The sequence below is a fragment of the Triticum urartu genome, chromosome 2 (genome assembly GCF_003073215.2).
Source record: "Triticum urartu cultivar G1812 chromosome 2, Tu2.1, whole genome shotgun sequence".
NCBI lineage: Eukaryota > Viridiplantae > Streptophyta > Magnoliopsida > Poales > Poaceae > Triticum > Triticum urartu.
Window position 1 is genome coordinate 524,637,942 of NC_053023.1, and position 22,237 is coordinate 524,660,178.

General features: G+C 44.1%; 3 protein-coding genes across 6 annotated transcripts; 2 read left to right on the top strand and 1 right to left on the bottom strand.

Moving 5' to 3' along the window:
- Positions 1 to 1,009: 1,009 nt before the first annotated feature.
- On the bottom strand, positions 1,010 to 5,988 carry LOC125537201 (serine/arginine repetitive matrix protein 1-like). The gene is made up of 3 exons (XM_048700502.1): positions 5,902 to 5,988; positions 1,955 to 2,312; positions 1,010 to 1,862 (listed from the first exon to the last, which is right to left on the bottom strand). The coding sequence occupies exons 1-3, from the start codon at positions 5,986 to 5,988 to the stop codon at positions 1,294 to 1,296; spliced, it is 1,014 nt and encodes a 337-aa protein (XP_048556459.1). The 3' UTR covers positions 1,010 to 1,293.
- Positions 5,829 to 13,787, top strand: LOC125538470 (putative pentatricopeptide repeat-containing protein At5g08490). Of its 3 annotated transcripts, none has more exons than XM_048701755.1 (4): positions 5,829 to 8,822; positions 9,058 to 9,185; positions 9,678 to 9,853; positions 11,643 to 11,679. In XM_048701755.1, the coding sequence occupies exon 1, from the start codon at positions 5,987 to 5,989 to the stop codon at positions 8,606 to 8,608; it is 2,622 nt and encodes an 873-aa protein (XP_048557712.1). In that variant the 5' UTR covers positions 5,829 to 5,986; the 3' UTR covers positions 8,609 to 8,822; positions 9,058 to 9,185; positions 9,678 to 9,853; positions 11,643 to 11,679. The 3 variants fall into 3 exon arrangements, with proteins under 3 accessions (XP_048557712.1, XP_048557714.1, XP_048557715.1); XM_048701757.1 differs by lacking the exon at positions 11,643 to 11,679 and adding an exon at positions 10,299 to 10,812; XM_048701758.1 differs by lacking the exons at positions 5,829 to 8,822; positions 9,058 to 9,185; positions 9,678 to 9,853 and adding exons at positions 10,529 to 10,813; positions 12,697 to 13,082; positions 13,238 to 13,787 and having other exon boundaries at positions 11,643 to 12,429.
- Positions 13,788 to 15,819: 2,032 nt separating this feature from the next.
- On the top strand, positions 15,820 to 22,088 carry LOC125538471. 2 transcript variants are annotated; one of them, XM_048701759.1, is made up of 12 exons: positions 15,820 to 16,078; positions 16,937 to 17,089; positions 17,174 to 17,344; positions 17,554 to 17,636; positions 17,737 to 17,935; positions 18,475 to 18,596; positions 19,205 to 19,271; positions 19,346 to 19,396; positions 19,568 to 19,620; positions 20,061 to 20,271; positions 20,553 to 20,723; positions 21,789 to 22,088. In XM_048701759.1, the coding sequence occupies exons 1-12, from the start codon at positions 15,998 to 16,000 to the stop codon at positions 21,879 to 21,881; spliced, it is 1,455 nt and encodes a 484-aa protein (XP_048557716.1). In that variant the 5' UTR covers positions 15,820 to 15,997; the 3' UTR covers positions 21,882 to 22,088. The 2 variants fall into 2 exon arrangements, with proteins under 2 accessions (XP_048557716.1, XP_048557717.1); XM_048701760.1 differs by lacking the exon at positions 21,789 to 22,088 and adding an exon at positions 20,838 to 21,128.
- The last annotated feature ends 149 nt before the right edge of the window (positions 22,089 to 22,237 follow it).

Sequence of the window (22,237 nt, forward strand, 5' to 3'; positions counted from 1 at the left end):
GGGGGTTTAAAATAAAGATGATCCTTGAGTCTGCAGAACCCAAGGGAAAAGGCTTAGGTGGTAAATGTTAAAAACAAGGTTGGGCCTTGCTGGAGGGTATGACGGAAACTAGGGCGGCAAGAGTGGAATAAAACATTAAATAAGAGATATGATATCCCAACATAAACATGTTCCAACATGGAACAAACTTCAACTTCACCTGCAACTAACAACGCTATAAGAGGGGCTGAGCAAAAGCGGTAACACAGCCAAACAACGGTTTGCTAGGAAGGTGGTTAGAGGCTTGACATGGCAATATGGGAGGCATGATATAACAAGTGGCAGGTAGCGCGACTTAGTGATAGAGTGAACAAATAGCAAGCAAAGATAGAAGTGATATCGAGGGTATGGTCATCTTGCCTGAGATCCCGCAAGGAAGAAGAACGAGTCCATGAAGAAGACAAACGGACATAGACGAACAAATCATCACAACTCCGAAACGAAATCGAAGCAAACGAGAGAAGCAAACCAGAAAGAAGCAAGCAACATGGTAAACACCCAAGCATAAACATGGCATGATGCACAACCAAGGATGATGCATGTCCGGTTTAAATATGCATGGCATGGCAAAGTGCGCAAACAAAACTATAAGTTAAGTGGAGCTCAACATGTAACAAGATGCATGTTGACGAAACACCACATTCGATTATTTAGTTCACTCCCGATTAGGTACTCAACAATATTAACTGTTGTTAAACATGGCAAGAGGTGAAACATAAGTAAACTAACTATTTAGGCAAGTTTAAATGAGGCCGGAAACTACAAGTAACAATTCCGAAAAATCCCCATATGCATATTATGAATTTGGTATTGTTTTGCCCTAAATCATATTTTAGAGTTGTTAAACATGCAAGATGAGTGCACCATGTTAAACTAGGCATTTTTCTACCCATTTTGCATATAAAGTTTATTTAAATCCGAGCTACGGTTAATTAGTTATGAATTAAATCATTTTAGCAACATATTTATGCAAACTAAAAGGAAACAACAATTTAAACATTTCAAACATGGATGAAAGTTGCATATTGTGAAACTAGATGAAATTCTAAGCATTTTTCATATTTAAAACATTTTAATCCGATGCATGATTAATTAATTGTGAGCATTTAAAAACAATGGCATTCTCTGAAATTATGCATGCAGTGGTTAAATACAAAATTCGTCAGGCAGGAAAAAAATACGCGGGCCGAATCTGCAACAGGAGCGGGCGCTAGATAGCAAAAACGCGCTCGGGGCGGGACTTTGTGGGGTGGCTCACTTTGGGCTTGCGGTGGTCGGGCTGCGCAGGGGTCGGATCTGGGCCAGACGGTGGGGAGGTGCAGCTGGGCCTGGCAGCAGGACGCAACCCACGGAGGCTAGATGCATGGTCAACGCAGCGACCAACGCTGGATCAGGCGAGGCTGGAGCGCGTTGGGCCTTGGGGAGGCATCGGCCCACGTGCGTGCGTGTGAGCAGTGGTTGGCGAGCGAAGCGCTCGTCCTCCTCCGGGAGCAGAAGCAGGGGAGACCGGCGGGGTCCTGGACGGCAACGCGGGCACTTGACGACGAGGAAGACGACGATAGCTTGGCATGGCGCGGGACTTGGCTCGGAGTCGAGGTCGCTGGAGGGGGCGAGGATGGGGCCTTGGGCATCGCGGATAGCAGAGGAGGCCGAGGCTCCATGGCCGGAGAACAGCAGTAGCGGGGCAACTTGGGGCACCGGCAGCGCCAAGAACGGCGAAGACGGGTGGATCCGGTCGGCTAGCACTGGGTCCGGGCAATGGCGCCCGCGGACTAAGCTCGACGACGACGCTGTTCCAAATCCACGGCAGTGGCGGCGAGTTCCTGCGAGAGGAACGGGAGGGAGAGAGAGAGATTAGAAAAGAAAGGGGCCTCGGGATGGAGAAAAAAGGAAGGAGAGCAGAGGGGTCGGCGACCTGCGGGGTTTCGGCCGGCGATAGAGATGCTCCGGCTAGTAGTGCGTGGCGACGGGGATCGAGCTCCACTCAGGAGCGAGGGGCGGTTGCCTCGATCCAGATCGGATCGAGCACTGCGGGAGGTGTAGGCGTGGGTGGCTGGGGACACTGGCTGTCGTTGGATCCTGATCCGACGGATCGGATCACGGTGAGGCTGGTGCCCTGGGATTGGCTCGTGGGGAAAACAAGGGAGGGGGTGGCGGCGGCTGGTTGGTGGATCAGGAGGGGAGCTGGTGGTTGGCTGGATCGAGGAGGATCCCGATGAAGGAGAGGGAGTGGTTGGCCTGCGACGGCGCGATGATGGAATGAATGGGACAAGCTAGGGGCTAGGGTTTCATCTGCTTTAAATATAGTAGGTAGGGATTGGGTAGGGGCTATCTCGTCCCTCCAATCGCAATCGGACGGTCGAGAAAAAGAATAGATTGGGAGTCCAAATAAGAAAACGAAGATGTTTTATAGATGTTTGGGGATGATCCGGACCCATCGGTAACGACAAACCGGGTTGGGTTCGGGACAGCTTTCGCACGCGCGTGAAGGGTTTTAGTATTGTGTAGAGATGGTCAAACGGTCGGACAACAAAACAATGGTCAGTCTGAGAAAGGTCAACAGAGACGAGGAAGAAGCGGCAACTACCAACAGATGCAAGTTTTAAAAACAATGACGGCAACAGAGTGCCGATGCAATGCAAATGATGTGATGATGAATGCAACAAACAAATAAATCACAGAGCTGACAAGCAAAACATGGAAGGCATCCGGAGCGCCGGTCTCAGGGCGTCACAAGTGGCTACAATCCCGCTGCCTGGCGGACGTTCACTGTAGCCACACCCCATCTCTTCTGATTAATCGAGCACATATTTTGAGGGGGGAGGGGGCCGCCTGCTAGGAGGCGGCCCGACCCCATTACCGCCTGCTGGGGATTTGTCGCCTTCTGGGGCTCGCCGACAGGTAGGGCTCGCTGCCTGCGGGCCGTACCGACCGGCCGTCGTGGGAGCATAGCTCCCTACGTAGTAGGTAATGTCACGGGCAGCGTGGCTACAGTACCCCGTCGGGTGAGGGGCGTCCGCTTGGTACGGTCGTATTGTAGCTGCGCTCAACCGTAGATTCGGGGGTGGCAGGTCGCACTGTAGCCACGCCCCGTCCTGTCGTAGTTATGTGGGTGCAAACTTTGAGGGTATGAGGGGCCGCCTGCTAGGAGCCGGCCTCCTCGTAGCCGCCTTCTGGTGTCTTGCTGCCTTCTAGTAGCCGACCCACTAGACCAGCCGGCCCGAGGAGCCGGCCATTCGTCCAGGAGGTGTGAGGGGCGCAGCTAGCCTCGATGTCTTGAAATATCATAGGGAGCCGATGAGGCTACCCGTGGTCATTTACTCCGACACCACCTGTGTGCAAAGCACGTCGATAGAACCAGTCTCATAAACGCGGTCATGTAATGTCGGTCCGGGCCGCTTCATCCAACAATACCGCCGAATCAAAGTAAGACGTTGGTGGTAAGCAGTATGACTATTATCGCCCACAACTCATTGTGTTCTACTCGTGCATATATCATCTACACATAGACCTGGCTCGGATGGCACTGTTGGGAAACGTAGCATGCAATTTCAAAAATTTACCTATGCTCACGCAAGATCTATCTAGGAGATGCATAACAACGAGAGGGGGGAGTGTGTCCACATATCCTCGTAGACCAAAAGCGGAAGCGTTAGGTTAACGTGGTTGATGTAGTCGAACGTCTTCGCGATCCAACCGATCAAGTATCGAACGTATGGCACCTCCAAGTGCTGCACACGTTCAGCTCGATGACGTCCCTCGAAATCTTGATCCAGCAAAGTGTCGAGGGAGAGTTCCGTCAGCACGACGGCGTGGTGACGGTGATGGTGACGTGATCTGCGTAGGGCTTCGCCTAAGCACTACATGAATATGACCGGAGGAGTAAATCGTGGAGAGAGACGCCGCACATGGCTTGGAAAAATTGGTGTGTCTCCAAAGGGTGCCCTGCCCACGTATATAAAGGAGGGAGAGGGAGGAGGCCGACCCTAGGGGGGGCGCCATAAGGGGGGAGACCTACTAGGACTCCTAGTCCTAGTAGGATTCGCCCCCCCCCCCTTCTTTTCCTTCTCATGAAGGGGGAAAGGGGGAAAGGAGAGGGAGTAGGGGAAGGAAAGGGGGGTGGTGCTCCCTTCCCTAATCCAATTCGGCCTCCTCCCTTGTGGGGGGTGCACCAGCCCTTGTGGGCTGGTTAGCCTCCCTCCTATGGCCCATATGGCCCATATCTTCCCCCTGGGGGTTTCGGTAACCCCTCAGGTACTCCGGTATGTACCCGATACACTCCGGAACCCTTCCGGTGTCCGAATACTACCTTCCAATATATCAATATTTACCTCTTGACTATTTCGAGACTCCTCGTCATGTCCGTGATCTCATTCGGGACTCCGAACAAACTTCCGTCACCAAAACACATAACTCATAATACAAATCGTCATCGAACGTTAAGCGTGCGGACCCTACGGGTTTGAGAACTATGTAGACATGACCGAGACACATCTCCGGTCAATAACCAATAGCGGAAACTGGATGCTCATATTGGTTCCTACATATTCTACGAAGATCTTTATCGGTCAAATCGCAATAACAACATACGTTATTCCCTTTGTCATCGGTATGTTACTTGCCTGAGATTTGATCGTCGGTATCATCATACCTAGTACAATCTCGTTACCGACAAGTCTCTTTACTCGTTCCGTAATGCATCATCCCGCAACTAACTCATTAGTCATATTGCTTGCAAGGCTTATAATGATGTGCATTACTGGGAGGGTCTAGAGACACCTCTCCGATACTCGGAGTGAAAAATTCTAATCTCGATCTATGCCAACCCAACAAACACCTTCGGAGACACCTGTAGAGCATCTTTATAATCATCCAGTTACGTTGTGACGTTTGATAGCACACAAGGTGTTCCTCCGGTATTCGGGAATTGCATAATCTTATAGTCAGAGGAATATGTATAAGTCATGAAGAAAGCAATAGCAATAAAACTTAATGACCATTATGCTAAGCTAACGGATGGGTCTTGTCCATCACATCATTCTCTAATGATGAGATCTCGTTCATCAAATGACAACACATGTCTATGGTTAGGAAACTTAACCATCTTTGATTAGCGAGTTAGTCAAGTAGAGGCATACTAGGGACACTCTGTTTTGTCTATGTATTGACACATGTATTAAGTTTCCGGTTAATACAATTCTAGCATGAATAATAAACATTTATCATGATATAAGGAAATATAAATAACAACTTTATTATTGCCTCTAGGGCATATTTCCTTCAAAACTATATACTCCATATAACATATATGGTTGAACCATGTATTTTTTCTATTCAAAACATTTTAATGTTGAATTGTTGTGTGCTATTTGAATAGTTAAATGATCACGTGTACGTGTTTGCGTAAAAACGGGGGTTTGCAAATGGAGAGAAAGTAAGTTTACGTGTAATTTTTGTAGCTTGCCCGGGATTATTTTGACCACCATGGATGCGGTAGTTACTGTAATGTTAAAAATTCGACGTCAAATTTTAACCATGGCAAATCGAATGTTTTTATGCCAAATTTAATTGTAGTAAGAATGAAAATTTTCTTTAGTAAGCATACCAAATCCTGACTAAAAAATTGAACATGGCAAGGATTTACCATAATTGCTAGGAAATTGCCATCCTCATGATAATTAAATTTGACATGAAAACCGGTCTATTTGCCATACTAAAAAGTGAGTTCGATTTGTTTGGGTCAAAATAGCCCGTTATGATGATGATCGGAGATGCTCCGTAACGCGAGGCCCGTCCCCTCTCGGCCCCATCATTTCCTCCCTCTTTGGCAGAGCGCGCGGCTGCGGCCCGCGCCGTGCCCACCTTGTCGCTGCGCCCCAGCAAGCTTTCAAGGCCTCCCATGCCCACGCCGGCACGCCATTCTCCACACTGGACCTTCCACTGAGCCATGCTCCTCCTCACAAGGCTGGCCAAACCCGGGTGCTGCTCTCCGACGACCTCCCCGCGTGTCGCCCATGCTGCTCTCGGCTGGAACCGATTCTTCCACACCGGCGACGCACACAATGTGTTCGGTGCGATGCCTGCACCGGACCACAGGCAGTGCAGTGAACTTCTCAGGGCGCGCACCGCGAGCGGGGATCACTACGGGTCCGTCTGCCTCGTCCGCGGGATGCTCGGGCGGGGCCTCCGGCCCGACAGGCTCGCGCTCGCCGCGGCGATCAAGTCGGCGTCGGCGCTCCCCGATGGCGGCGCCCTGGGGAGGTGCCTCCACGGGTTTGTTGTCAGGCTCGGGAACGCCGCGGGCGTGGCGGTGGCGAAGGCGATCATGGACATGTACGGGAGGCGTGGGGCTCTCACGGACGCCCGCCTAGTGTTTGATGAAATGGGCTGCCCTGACGCGGTATGTTGGAACATCCTGATCACTGGGGCCTCCCGGGCTGGGTATTTTGACGACGTATTTGCCTTGTTCCGGTCGATGCTTGCGTGTGGTGTAGATGAGAGCATGCCGACTGCGGTGACGGTGGCTGTCGTCATTCCGGTATGTGCAAAGTTGAGAGATTTAACGGCTGGGAGGAGTGTCCATGGCTATGTCGTCAAGACTGGGTTGGAATCTGATACTTTGTGTGGGAATGCATTGGTATCCATGTATGCAAAATGTGGTGCAGGTGGAATCACGGATGATGTGCATAGAGCCTTTTCTTCAATTCATTGCAAGGATGTTGTTTCATGGAATTCGATCATCGCAGGATACTCCGAGAATGGGTTGTTCGAAGAAGCACTCATACTATTTGGTCAGATGATCTCAGAGGAATGTCTTCCGAATTATTCAACGGTAGCTAATATTCTTCCTGTATGCTCGTTCATGGAGTATGGGAGTAACTATGGCAAAGAAGTGCATGGTTTCGTGTTCCGGTTTGGCTTATATATGGACATATCTGTTTGTAATGCGCTGATAACTCATTATTCCAAGGTGTGTGAAATGAGGGTTGTGGAATCAATATTCAGAAGTATGAATTCAAGAGATATTGTTACATGGAACACAATAATTGCTGGATATGTGATGAACGGGTGCAACTCTAGGGTGTTAGGCCTGTTCCGTAGGCTTCTGTCTACAGGAATGACCCCTGATTCTGTTTCTTTCATTAGTCTGCTCACTGCTTGTGCTCAAGTAGGTGATGTCAAAGGAGGGATGGCAGTTCATGGTTATATTTATCGGCATCCAGTACTTTGTCAGGAAACATCCTTAATGAATGCTCTTATTAGTTTCTATAACCAGTGTGACAGATTTGATGATGCTCTTCATTCTTTCGCTGATATTTTGGACAAGGATTCAGTATCATGGAATGCAATTCTATCGGGCTGTGCTAACAGAAAAGAACATATTGAGGAGTTCGCCAAACTCTTCTGTGAAATGTGCCGCAAGGTAACTCGTTGTGACTCAGTCACAATCTTGAATTTTATCCGCATGAGTACCTTCTGTGGTGCTAAGAGGGTCCGGGAAGCTCATGGATATACCTTGCGAGTTGGTTATATTGGGGAAATATCAGTTGCAAATGCTATTCTCGATGCATATGCAAAGTGTGGTCAGCCGCAGGATGCAGATACACTTTTCAGAAACCTAGCCGGCCGGAACATTGTAACAGGCAATACTATGATTTCTTGCTACCTGAAAAATAACAGTGTAGAGCAAGCTGAGAGAATCTTCAACCAAATGCCTGAGAAAGATAGGACAACATGGAATCTCATGATCCAGTTGTATGCACGCAATAATATGTCTGATCAAGCTTTCTGCCTGTTTCATCAGTTGCAGTGTCCCGACACTGTTGGCATTACAAATATTCTCCTGGCTTGCATCCATTTGAGTTCGGTACAACTTGTGAAACAATGCCATGGCTACATGCTCAGAGCATCCCTAGAAGACATCCATCTTGAAGGAGCTCTTCTTGATGCATATTCAAAGTGCGGGAATATAACCAATGCATACAACCTATTTCGACTCGGCCCTAACAAAGACCTTGTCATATTCACTGCCATGATAGGAGGCTATGCAATGCATGGAATGGCAGAAGAGGCAGTGGAGCTGTTTTATGAAATGCTTACACTTGACATTAAGCCAGACCATGTAGCTCTAACTGCTCTGCTGTCAGCCTGCAGTCATGCTGGGCTTGTTGATGCAGGAATCAAGGTTTTCAAGTGCGCCAGAGATATTTACAGAGTTGAACCGACAGCAGAGCACTACACATGCATGGTTGACCTTCTTGCCCGCAGCGGGCGTCTCCAAGACGCATACAGTTTTGCGTTGGATATGCCCCCTCACATGGCCAATGCAAATGTATGGAGCTCTCTGCTAGGAGCATGCAAGGTCCATGGAGAGGTCAGAATCGGCCAACTCGCAGCTGATCACTTGTTCTCCATGGAGGCCGGGGACATAGGGAACTATGTCATTGTGTCAAACATCTATGCAGCTGATGAGAAATGGGACGGTGTGGAGCATGTCAGGAAATTGATGAAGTCCAAGGATATGAAGAAACCTGCAGGATGCAGCCAGGCACTTGTTTATAGCCAGTGATGTTAAGCACCAAAATAGTTCTTTTATCTACGACATGGTTGGAAGTTTGTATCAGCAAATCAAAGATACACAAGCTGGCAAAGAACATTCAGTTACAAGTTTCAACGTTAGTGCAATTGATCTGGTCACAGGGTTACAGAAACTTGAATTGGAGTTTTTCTTCTCAAACTTGTCTTTGCTAGCTCTTCCCATCCATGGTATTTATCTTTCTGAGGTATGCAAATACGAAATTACCTAAGCCCATTACATTTTGGTCATTTGCGCTATAATAGCACTTTTGTAAAGGCAACAGCATGCTACCAGACATGTCCGAGAAAGAGTTACTTGACTGAATTTTGTGCATTCACGTTTGTCTCCTGACATCCGGCGTGGTTGAACTGTGGATGAACTTGATAACTTTGTATCCATTTCTTCTTATGCTTATGCTAACAAATTCATCCTATTGACAGAGTTGAGACAAATAAGTAACATGGCTCCGCGCCACAGCATGCATCTTGGAGTTGAAGCAAGCAGCAAAATATATCATGTGCCATCTACATTGGAACTCTCTTCGGCTTTCTACCAAGTACCAACCAAGGTTCAGCCACATCTCATTTTGTTCATGCCTTACATCGCAACAATGTTGTTTGTTTCTGACATCTCATTATCTTGTTAATATTTTATTATGACACTGAATTATAAAATAAGGGTGCCTGCTGATTAATTTTATCTTCAGAGGGAAACTTATTGTGTGTTTTGATCTGCATGCTGACTTGCAAGATCGCATTCTTATTCGTTCATATGGGCTGCTGTAATCATATCCTTAATATCTGTACCTAAATCCTGCATGTATGCCTTAAGATGTACCTTTCCGACGATCCTCCTCTGCTAAACTAGTAAAACTATCATGGCGATCATAGAGGGCAATGGAATTGTTTTCTTCATAAAGTTGTATCAGCATGGACTTTCTGGCTGTCTGGCACGACTCTTGCCTTTAGAACAAGAGTCCGAGACTGATTGATCAAGGAAATGAGCCCAATGCGACTCCTGAAAGAAGTTGGAACTAATAAACTTAACTCCTTGATGACAGGTTCACTACTCTTGAAGTCTTGGTGACAGTTGCCGATCCACTGGCATTAGGAATTTCAGCAATGTTATCTTTTGGGGGAAATCTGATTGGAGGTCTGTTAACAGCGCCAGCGAGGCGCAGGAGTGAGGGTGAGAGCTCTCGTTCGGCTCGCTTGGTGTTGATCGAAGATATCTTGGGTCAGTAGCTCGCCTTCCTGCTTGTGCTGATATTTTCGTGCATAAAATTGGTGAAAGATTCACGCTTGCCCCCCTGACTTGCTTGCATCATCAATTGCGTACAGTTCTTCCTTTTCAGAGTTTACACCAAATTTTTTTCTCATCTTTGGGTAGCTGTACAGTTCTTCCTTTTCAGTTGCGTTCTTAGGACCTCATAAATTTCGTTATGCCTTTCTTTTTTCTTTTCTTTTTCGTTTTTTTTAAATTTTATTGAGCCAGTCCGTAAGACCCGCACCGCGCACCTTCTCGGTGCTTTCTTCTAATTCAGGAAAACAAGATTGATGAAGATTTTGCATATGTACTGCACCAGGTCGAGATCCTCTGTAGTAGTGCAGTTGACGTGTGGGGTCAGGTCCACTGCACCCATTCTCTTTGACAATGCAAAGCTCTTTCTGCTGATCTGCAGATACATCATCATCAGGTGGCTAATGGAAGAAAAAAAAATATAACCGCATACGCACGCTTCATTCCCAGCCCGCCACGGCCCAGAAGACCCAGGCCCAACCGCGTTTGAGGAGTCAACTATACTTGCCGGGAACGGAAACGCGCACCGAGTCCAGCCCGAACTTTCCTTGCCATGGCACGCGCTTTTTACCTCCACCGTCCGAATCGGAAAGAGGACACCTCACGTCACCTACCCTATATAATAACGACCTTCACCACGAGTTTGTCCCCCTTCGCGACCTCGCGGACAGAAGAAGAAGAGAGAAAAAGAAAGATTCCCCCGAGTTCGCTCTCCGGAATCCTCCGCCCGCCGCCGCCGCAGTTTATGGATTTCGGAAGGAACGCTGCAGCCCGGACTTGTGAAGCCAAGAGCAGCGTCTCCCCCGTCCCTCCGGTCTGCCCTTCTCACCGGCCCCCTCCACGCCGTGGTTCCGTGAGCTGTGGGTCAACGCCCCCAAATAACACCCTTCTGCAGAGGTACGTACGTGCGCCTACCGGTCTATCTGAATAGTGAGTAGAGACCACGGGGAAAGCTTAAGCTGTGGGCGGCTGGAGCTTGCGTGGTGGATTCCCTGTGCTATCAAATCTGTGCAAATTTCTATTGGATCGCTGTTAAATTTGTAAGGGCTTAGTATTTGGGGGAAGCCAAAGAGGGTCGGACTGTCAGAAAAGTGGATTCGGTAAAAAAGAAGAAGTGCATAGTAGCTTAATATTTGTCTCCGGCGCTACTCGTAGTGAATGTTGTGAAAGAGGATGGCTCTAAATTGATGAAGAACGACTTGGAAGGCATCATAAAGAGTAAATCATTGTTTCATTTATGACTTAATGATTGTTTCCAGCAATTGTTAATCAATAAAGTGGTGGAAACAATCATTAGTAGCAACTGTGACAAAGAAAATAACCTCAAGGCTTATTTTAAACAGGACACTGGTTTGTATTGTGCAGTGTGACAGTTGCCTTAAACAGTTACTACAAGCAAACGTGCATAATCATAGGTCTATTTGGAACTTCTAAAATCACAGGGCTTACTGTCGGACATTCAAGTCAAAGGTCCAATCATTTCTATTGTAACTTTTTTCTGTAACTAATGGAAAGACTCATTGGTACTAATAAGGTTTAATGCGAGAACATATCAGTTTCAACAAAACCTTGTTATGAAAATGAAAAAATGGTGTGGACCATGTTGTTCTTGAACTTAATTATTACTGTTAGTGATATGTTTGTGTTCCAAGATTTGCCACTTTTGAATGTTTTATTATATGGTTGTATTAGATGAAGTGAGTTGACATCTTTGCCCACGTTTTAGGTGGAAATTGGTGGATTTCTCGATTGGTTGAAGGAAGTAAAACAAAGGGGACCCACTACCCAGCGTCCTTTCGGCGAGTGTTGGGGTCTTATCTATTTAAGCTAAAATAAGGCCATTCAAGAAGGCTGTCAACTGTAAACATGTATAGGCCGAAGATCCCCAATTCGGGGTGGGCTGCTTTCGATCGCAGGTTGCGTGGCACAGCTGATGCAGGCGATGATGTTGATGTCAACTCATTTCCTGCTCTCTCGGGTTCTAGAGGCTCCAGTTCTGCCAGCAGCTCAGCTATAGGAAATAATAATATGCCAAAGGCAAAGCCTTTTGCATCAGTGATTCGCCCCCCTGTTGAATTTGCAGTTGTTGGTAATGAAAACGGAAATAGGCATTTGACTGATCACATGGTGAGAACAAATTCTGGTGTAAACTCTGCATCTGGTAACAAAATTAAGCTCCTGAAGGATGCTCATAGTTGGGCCGACAGTAATTTAATTGAGGACATATTGGCTGGCGTGGATAATGATGTTGGCCAGGCATCTGTTTTGCTGAAATCCATGGTCGCTCCTGACTTTATGCCAAGGGGGGATAGAACAACTGGTCAACCTCCTTTTGAGATGAATAAAGCACATGGTTCAGTGTCAGGAAACACTATAGCAGAGAATAAACATTCAAATGAATCACAACTGTTGCCACCGCAAATGAATTTAATCTCTATACCCCAGGAGCCTGAATTAGAAGAGTTTGATGATGATTACTTAAACCACCGGAAAGATGCATTGAAGATGATGAGGTATATTGCAAACCCTTATTTATGTTATGGGTTTCACTAGCTTATGCATATCAGAGTAGGCTGCATTCATGCAAACCCAGACAAATGTAGGTCGAATAAATGCAAACTTTCGTAGCAACATACTTCTGTAACTCATGTCTTGCATCAGCATGATGGTCAGAATCTGAGAGACAAGATTAGCTAACTTTGACCCCTTGAATGTGCCGCACTCCTGACGTTGAGTCTTTTCGTGTGAAACTGACCCATTGTATTTCCTTTTGGTCATAGGGCTGCCACAAAGCATTCTCAGGCTGCCAGCAATGCATTCTTCAGAGGTGACCATGCTGCTGCCAAGGAACTCTCCCTCAGAGCTCAAGAAGAGCGGTTGGCTGCTGAAAAGTTAAATAATAAGGCAGCAGAAGAAATATTTCATCTCAGGAACAGCAACAATAACATTTGGAAGATAGACATGCATGGTCTACATGCATCAGAGGCTGTAACTGCATTGGAGAGGCATCTTCACATGTTAGAGTTCCAGCCACCAGGGAATAATCCAACTTCAACTGATGAATTAGATAAGTCTGAACCCACAATTGCTGTCCCAAATGAGGTGGCAGCAGAGAAAGTGGTGGTGTTTCTTCGCCCTAGACAGTCTGTCTTAGAGGTGATCACAGGTAATATATTGCCCTCTATTAACTTATTTGTTAATTACTCGAAACTTCTTGTTACCGCAATCACTGCCACATGAGGGCATCACTACTCTTTTGTAGCCGTACCTTGTGTAAGCAACACCAGATTAAGCGAGATCTTATTGTTTTGCATCTTACAGGGATTGGCAGGCACAGCAAAGGACAGGCTTCACTGCCTGCTGCAGTCAGGGGCTTCCTTATTGAAAATGGGTACCGATTTGAGGAGCTGAGGCCTGGTGTTTTCTCTGTTTGCCCTAAATTTCGCCGCGGGTAAACCTGTGCAAGACTGAAACCATTCCATCAAGTTCCGTTGTTCGGCAAATAAATTTCTGTGAAATGTGCTGTCAACGAAATAGAACGTAGAAACTTGGGCAACTTGTAGTTCGTGTATCTTGAATGTGGGAACTAGGCGTCGACCAGTTGGCTAGTGATGCGCTACCAGCTGCGCGCCCAGCCTTTCACCATCGTCCGAGCCTTGTGTTCCGCAGGGTGCGTGCCTGATTTTAGTTTTTCTTAACAAATTGTCGTAGGGGCTAGTCCGTATGGGTCTCCTTTTTTGTTGTATCTTGAATGTAACAAGTTTTACAGATACTAATGTTATTGTGTAGCCACCTGACAAGAGATGCATAATTGTATGTAACTATACACAGGATGACAATCAAGGCCACAATGTACTGTTATTTTTGCTTACTGCTGCAACCAAGGCTCCTGATTACTCTATGATTTGAATGCCTCAGAATTTCGCTTGGCAGTTTTTTCTATCTTTTGCCCTATGCAAAACATTGCATTGGATCATGTGCAGTGCAATAAAAAATAAGAGGAGAAGAAAAGAAGTGAAAGAAGAAGAAAGCAAAAAAAAAACTTAGGTTCTTTTAGGAAATGTCATCATGGCTTAGCTTTATTTCGCACTTCCTCCGTTCCATAATGTAATGCATATAGATTTTTTGAAAACTCAAACCTCACAAACTTTGACCAAGTTTGTGGAGGAAAACAATTACATGTAGAAAGCCAAACATATGTCATTAGATTCGTCATAAGATGTAGTTCTATTTTTATTTTTTTTGGTATTATAGATATAAATAGTTTTCTCTGTAAACTTTATCAAAATTTGCAAAGTTGACTTCTCAAAAAATCTATATGCACTGCATTAGGAATGGGGCAAACTAGGGTACATCATTTAAGTTAAGAAAAAGGACACATCATTCAAAAACCAACCGGTAATAAACCGGGGAGGATTCTTCGTCCACAAACCCTAACCATACTACCTAACTCGTGAGCAACACGGTTTGGAAAAATGTTGCACAATAGGCAGGAGCCCATTCAGATTGGATCCGAGTGGAAATTGGTGTGGACTCCTAGTGGGCCAAGTGTCGAGCCTGCGTCGGAGGTGTATATAAAGGGGAGTGAGGTGCACCTTTTATGTTTGATATTTTTCTCCCTACCACAACCGCCGCCACTCCCAATGCCCCTATGCCTTGCAACCAGACCTAGCAGTCCGCAGCCCGACGCTACTCCTCGTACGGGTGGATACCTTGGAGGTATAGCAATTGGTTCAGAACCTTCTAAACCAATTTCACTTTAATTTACTTACCTTCTGAACCTTAATTTACTTACCTTTTGAATCAATTTCACTTTAATTTACTTACCAAACTTTTAATCAAAATATAAGGTAATTCATCGTCAGAATTTGATGAACATTTATTTATACAATCGCATTATTATTGACAGGTAAATCACAAATTAACGTATTAGAATATTTATATCCCGTTGAAACGCACGGGCATTGTTCTAGTCAAACCAACTAAAAAAGCTTGACACACCAACATAAACACATCAGATCCGAATAATCGGATGTGCGAGGACAAAAAACTCTAACTTCATAACACCGCCAAAAAAGAATGACAGTACTTTTATTCTTAAAAAATACAAAAATCACTAGATGTTGAAGAGGAACATAAAAATCTTGAAGATGCGAAGTCCCCCTAGCTCGCAGCGCTAAGATGGCAGCCGGAGGCGAGGTACCCAAGATCGTTGGCGACAGCTGTTGCTGCGCCGTTCATGAAATCCAACGTCGTGCTAATTGATTTTTACTAGGGAGTCTCCTCTCACTTCTATTCTTTCCTCTATCCACCTTCTAGTGTAAGGGTAAATCAGTTCGTGGGCTTTGGTGAGTATATTTTCGCCATGACTTTTCCTTGAATTGCTCGAGGGGATCGAAGGATATAACATATATGTATATTTTCGCCATCTTCTACCTTCCATAATTCACATGTAGCCTTTTCTGAAGGTTTGAATTTCATATCATATGTTGTGCCAAATATAAAATGAGCTGTTTGTCAAGGTTGCATCAAAATTTACCATCTGGAAATATATAGGGTGTAGAACTCTGACATACAAAAATGAGTTTTTTTTTTGCAATAAAAATGGGTTATTCTCGATAGGACGCCAAACTTGTTTCCCAGTAGGGTCCTGTTAAAGTACAAAACCGCATAACTCTTTTCTTTAGTCACATTCATTTTTCACTAGGCAAACCAGTGTATTTGCTTTTGGTTTTCCTTGTCACTCTACCAATATCGTGACATCGCCTCCTTAATTTTCTGGCAAAATAAAGTCCTAAATTGACGTTACCTTTAGAGGGACTGTAAAGTAATCTTTACGAAAGGAATTGAGAGGGAAAAAACGAAGAGAAGATAAAACGGGAGGCACAGCGGTTCATTGTTCAGGAATTTGCCACGTGGCTACAGATTTTACGACACGCTCTGTGGCCGCCGTCCGGTCGATGCCATACAGAAACCCTGCGTACTGGGCCCAGGTGTCAGTGAGACACACCCACTGCTCGCTCCCTCCCCCGAAACTGTCCACGCCTCCACGGAGCTCCGAGCAGTCGGAGGCAGGCAGCGATGGCCTCGCCGGCGGTGGCGATGCGGCGCCCGTCCCCCACCGTCCTCGCCTCCGCCCCTCGCCGCCGTCCCCGCCGTCACGTGAGTGCCCACTCCCGTCGCTCCCGTGGCGCCCGCCGGCCGAAATTGTTTAGGCCCGTATCTGCGCCTTCTGATTTGGTGTGTCGGCCTAATAATTTCCGCGCTTTGATGGCGGAATTCTGTGCTTCGATTGTGGAATGTCAAATCCTCTTGGAGCGATCCAGCTAGTCCAGCAGAGTTTGACTACCGTTGTCGAGTCAGTAACATTAGGGAATCGGTTGCTCTTGGATTGGCTCCACTTAAAGTGAGTGGACAGGACCATTACGTGTAGGCTTGAGGTTAGTAGGATTTGGTTTGTGTGATAATAAGCGCGGTGAAACTGGCAGTTAGAGAGTTGTTCCTGTCACATTATATATATATATATATACATAAAACCAATACTGATATGATGACTGTTTCCGATTTAAGTATCTACACCCTTATGAACACGGTGTTCTATTAAACATTAGAGAAATGAATCATGTACTCCCTCCGGTCCTTTTTACTCTGCATATTAGGTTTGTCCGAAGTCAATCTCATCCAATTTTGACCAAGTTTATATAAAAAATTATAGACATTCACATAACAACACCAATATCATTAGATTCATCTTGGAATATATTTTCATATTATATTTATTAGATATTATAGATGCTAATAATTTCTAATATAAATTTGGTCAAACTTAGCAAAGTTTGACTTTCGGCAAATCCAATGTGCAGAGTAAAAAGGACCGGAGGGAGTATACACTCCGATCCGTCTACAAATGATATCCATTCTGGAATTTGTGTAATTCTTGTCCAGTTTGATGTTTCTTATTTTGTGCCAAATTCTGTTCCCAAGCCTTTGCTTATTCATTTCATCCACAATGATTTGCAGGAGTATTCACCTTCCAACATGGGCTCCCCAAGCTCGGCTTCACGCTTAAAAGTTACTGCACTTTTTGGGTGGATCAAGGGAGATAGATATTCGAGGACTCGTGAATTGATCCCTTCTGCTGAATCGTACACTCTCACAGGGTCAGCCTCAGAGGTGTTTCTGTTTTTCTTGAGTCAACTCTTTTTCCAGGACTTGTGCGCCTGATTCATGGCTTTCTTAACCATTTCTTGATTTTAGGTGGACACAAAGCCACGTGAGGTATCGATTTCTGTTGTCTCTTCTATCATGGACATACCTCCGGCAGAGTGGGATGCATGTGCAGTTGATTCAGTTGAGCCTGAAAAGTTTAATCCTTTTCTTACACATGCATTTCTCTCAAGCTTAGAGGAATCGGGTTCTGCGGTGAAGGTGAGCATATAAAGCACCATTTCTTGATTCCGTACACCCACTATCAGACTTTATACTCATTTCATGGTTCATTTAGTCGTGTTAATATACTCCCAGAAATTTCAATACCTAATATCTCTAACTTTTGTTCTATCCCAATAAGCATGGGCCCTACAATTTATAATTGTTATGAGCCTCCTTGAAACTGTCATGTCCTGTACTCATTTCAGGAAACAGGGTGGTTACCCCTGCATGTTGTTGCACGGGACGAGAACGAAAATATTTTAGGTGTTATTCCGCTTTACCTTAAAAGGTTTAACATCATTAACACAATATCACTACCGTTTCCCTAATTTCTGTACACTTCCCTTCATCTCGTTCATTGGCTGAACAACCACAATGTGCATTTGCAGCCATTCTAGGGGTGAGTTTGTATTCGATCAGTCATGGGCGGAAGCTTACCACAGCTATGGACTTGAATACTATCCAAAGTTGCAGTCTTGTGTCCCTTTTACTCCAGTAACTGGTCAAAGAATATTACTTCGGAATACATCCTACCGGGATCAAGTTTTTGATGCTTTAGTAAAAGCTTTGAAGAATTTGGCTACCAAGGTAGTGAAGTCAGAATTCTAGCAATATATTGTTAACAGTCTCTTGGCTGCCGAATAATTGTAGCAAAAGTTACAAAATGCTATTGTATGGTTGTGCTTTGCTTCATATGGCAATGGCAATATGACATTTTGATATTCAATAGGAATCATTACTCATCAATTTATGAATCAGTTGTCTTTTCATTTACTCTAATTTTGTTGTCATTTCCAATGAATACAACAAGCCACCAGGTTTAGTTCACTGAATTGGAAGGCTCTGTTGTCTTCTTGCAGCTAATGTTTCGAAATCGATGCTTTGTCTTTATTGAATTGTCTAACAGAGATAAGTGAATGAGAGTTTTATAGTCAGAGTCTCTTTAGACCTGCTGAATCTTCATGGTGTTTGCTAATTTCGATTTTGGGGTATACAATGTTATAATAGCATGTAATTTGCCTATACATTTTTTTATTTCATGGATAGCTTCTGTGACTCTTAAATAGGTGGAAACCCTCCGATCCACTGGACGAATTGACAATCTTTTGTTTTCTGCTGCATTTCAGCTGAATGTGTCATCACTGCATATAACTTTTCCATCTGAAGGTGAATTTAGCAAGTTGAAGGATAGTGGATTGTTGCAAAGGATTGGGCTGCAATACCATTGGACAAACCGGAATTACAAATGGTACGTTAACATGAGATTTATAGAACTTCTGGATTGCAGTGGTTTAAAGTGCTCTTCTGACCACATAAGGCTATGACTCAGGGCCCACATTTAGTCATAAGCACGGCCTGGTAGACATATTAACAGGATTACATCACAAACAAGGGGCACCTACAATTTTCATCACAATAATGCAACCTCCAGGATTTTCTTTTCAACAACCTTCCACACTTGTTAACATATCAAGATCCCAGATTGTTGATAACTTGATATACCTTTTCTTTCATTTTATCTGGGAGTTTATTTGGGCAGTGTGGTGTTCAAGCTAGTAATACAATCTTCTCAGACATTTCTTGGCGGTTATGATATTGTTTCCCCCCTGTTTGGATTTTTACATCTGCATGACCATCCCAATGGAATAGTTGATGTCGGCAGATAATTGTAGATAAGAGCTTACATGCAAGAAATGCAAGTCCCTATGTTAAAAGTATAAACATTCTACCTTGGGATTTACGATCATGCCATTGCCCTCATTTGCTACTTTTGGAAATTTTATGAGCTTACATTCTACTGATTATGTGATTATGATATATCAATATTTACTGATATCTCTTTGTTCCACCCTTCAGTTTTGATGATTTTTTGATGGATTTGAAGCAGCCCAAACGGAAGAATATCAGACAAGAACGTAAAAAGGTTTGCCTTTGTTTTGGATTCCCTTTTCAAATTTTGGATATAAATAACATTTATATTTTTATCCTGCTTTTCAGATTCCTGCTCAGAACTTAAAAATGAAGCGCCTCCGAGGAGATGAAATAAAGGTACTTACGGTGCTCAGCTGCTTATTTGTACTCAGTATTAGTTTTCTTGACATCATCAGATACTTCCAGAAATGCCTGCTCATCCGCCTTTCTTTCTGAGGCACTTCAAGTTTATTTCACAAAACAGTTGCAGATTTTACCAACTTATAATGGTTTTCCTTCGCATTGCAGAGCAGCCACTGGGACACCTTCTATAAATTCTACCGTAACACAACTGATAATCAGTTTGGTCCAATAACACTCTTTCCTTGTAATTTACTTTCTGTATTTTCCATGTTAAACAATTCCCAAGTGGTTCTTTCCTGAACAAATCACAAGGTTTCTCCAAATAGTTGTCTATCTTCAACAGATTTTTACCAATGCATGTGTCACTGTGCAATAAGAGCTTGAAACTAATTAAAGCAATAACAGCTGGCAAAATGCTTTTAATTGGTAAATAGTAGTGCATATAATTGTACTTTGATTGGACGCACAAAGTTCTAAAAAATCACCATCATTGAATCATCCCCCCCCCCCCCCCCCCCCCCCCCCCACACACACACACACTCATTTTTGCTCGTATGACCCACAGAATATTTGTTGGTGGGTACTATTTGAATTTGTGGTACTTGCATAGAAGTTGTGTGACGTAATTTTTTCACTTATATGATAAGTTTGTTTGCAGCTGGGGCAGAGCATACTTGACGCGGGAGTTCTTTCACCTTTTGGGAGAAAAGATGGGCGACAAGGTAATGCTAATTGTTGCTGAACATGATGATAAAGTTGTCGCTGGAGCTCTTAATCTTATTGGAGGTGATACATTATATGGCCGCTTATGGGGATGCCTACCAGATGCCCATTTCCCCAATTTGCATTTTGAAGCTTGCTATTACCAGGTAATTCACACATCTTTGTACAATAATGTATACTGTATTAACTGAGAACTAATCTGTCATGGTAATACTGTTCCCAACTTTCATCGGGACATGCTTATTCGACCATTCTGCAAAAAGGTAGAGCTGTCTCAAATGATGGGATGGCCAGTTCATAAGAATCAATTTCCTGTAGAAGATTGACTTCAAAAGTCTCTTATATTTGTAGTGGACATATTATATCTGACTGTACTCTGAACAATGTGGAGACACATGTGGTTCTTATAGAATATTTATACGTTCAGGCAATCGAAGCGGCCATAGAACTAAACCTGAGTAAGGTGGAAGCTGGTGCCCAGGGAGAGCACAAGATCCAGCGTGGTTACCTCCCTGTTACAACTTACAGCTGCCACTACTTCTTAGAACCTGGTTTTGCGACAGCTATAGGAAATTTTCTTGTACATGAGACAGCTCAGGTATTCCACTTGAATACTCAATCAGTTACCAGAGATTATTCAAAATATATTCCCTTAAATGTCACTTAGCCATCTTTTTTTGACTAAACGCTTTTGAGATCTTGTGGGTTTCAGCTCAAGTCTACCCCAACTTGTTTCGGACTAAAGGCTTTGTTGTTGTGACTTAGCCATCTTTTTGTGTTTTCAATATATGCCTCCTATGGATTTGTAAACCGCTTTCCTAAATATATTGCATCCACAATTGCTACTCAGCCATCTGCATGCATAGTATCTGCAATTACTTAGTGTTATGTCATCCGAAAGCCGAACTCATAGCAGAAGACTATTATTGCGTCCTTAATTGTGAAATGTAAACATGGTACCCTGTTTTCGATAGAACCATTCCAGTGTTATGGCTTTATGTTATGATGGCTGATAAGCCACTACTGTGCGGATTGATTGCTCTTAAGTTTGCACTGTGTAGAGCATGCATCACCATTAAACTCCCATGTAATTCTTCGGTGGACAGTTATGCATTCTGCTCCCTCTCTCACATTGAGCTTCAGCTTTTGGAGCTAATAAATGCCAAACAATAGCGGCTACTGCTCTTGGAAAGGAGTGTATGCTTTCCTGCACACTTAAAAAAGGTGTATGTGTTAATATAGTAACTAGAATTTAATGATAACACTTGTCTAAATATGCATTTTCCACATAAAAGAATACTGGTGCCGTGTATCGACCCTTCGACATTTCTTTTCTAAATTAATACTCGCGCGCAAAAGTAAAAACGAACTAGTAAATTTCAACTTTTCCATCTTAGAAATATATTAATCATTATAGACTACCTCCATTTCATGATGTCATGAGTAATTCTATGTTTTCTGACAAATAATACTTGTATACTTTTATCTCCATCTAGCATGTGTCCACTCTTTTGAATTTAGGGACAAATAGTAATAGAGAAAGCTGATTTTTATGCTGCTCCTTCATTTTATTAGAATCCTTCTATTTTCCAATAGGTGCTTATCCATCAGGTACTGTTGCTGACAATTCCAACTAATGTTTTCTTGTTTGCGTTGATATCAGGTTAAGCATGTCATCAATGTCCTGCATGAATCAGGTCCATACAAGGAAGACATATTGAAAGAATTTGCACCTCAACCAGATGGTGAAATGTAGAATGGCAGAAGGAACTTGCACCTATGCATACAACCATAAAATACAACAGTAGCAGTAGGAAGACGGGCAACCCATGCCGCAGGAGGCAATATTGTTATTTCAATGGCTTGGATCCTCACCCACCTTTGTACATTATTATTACTAGGCATGTAAATAGCAAACATTTATCTGGAATCATCCAATAGAAAGGTCCCATCTGAAAGCAAACATTCTATCGCGCAATTTCGCTGTCTGAACTACCGCATGAATGCAATTACACAATCCGGGAGTACAATACATAGACGGTATAGACCTGACCTTTGAGACCATACTAGGGTGTCTGCATCATCTTTTTCTTTTCTCATCAGAAGATCTGG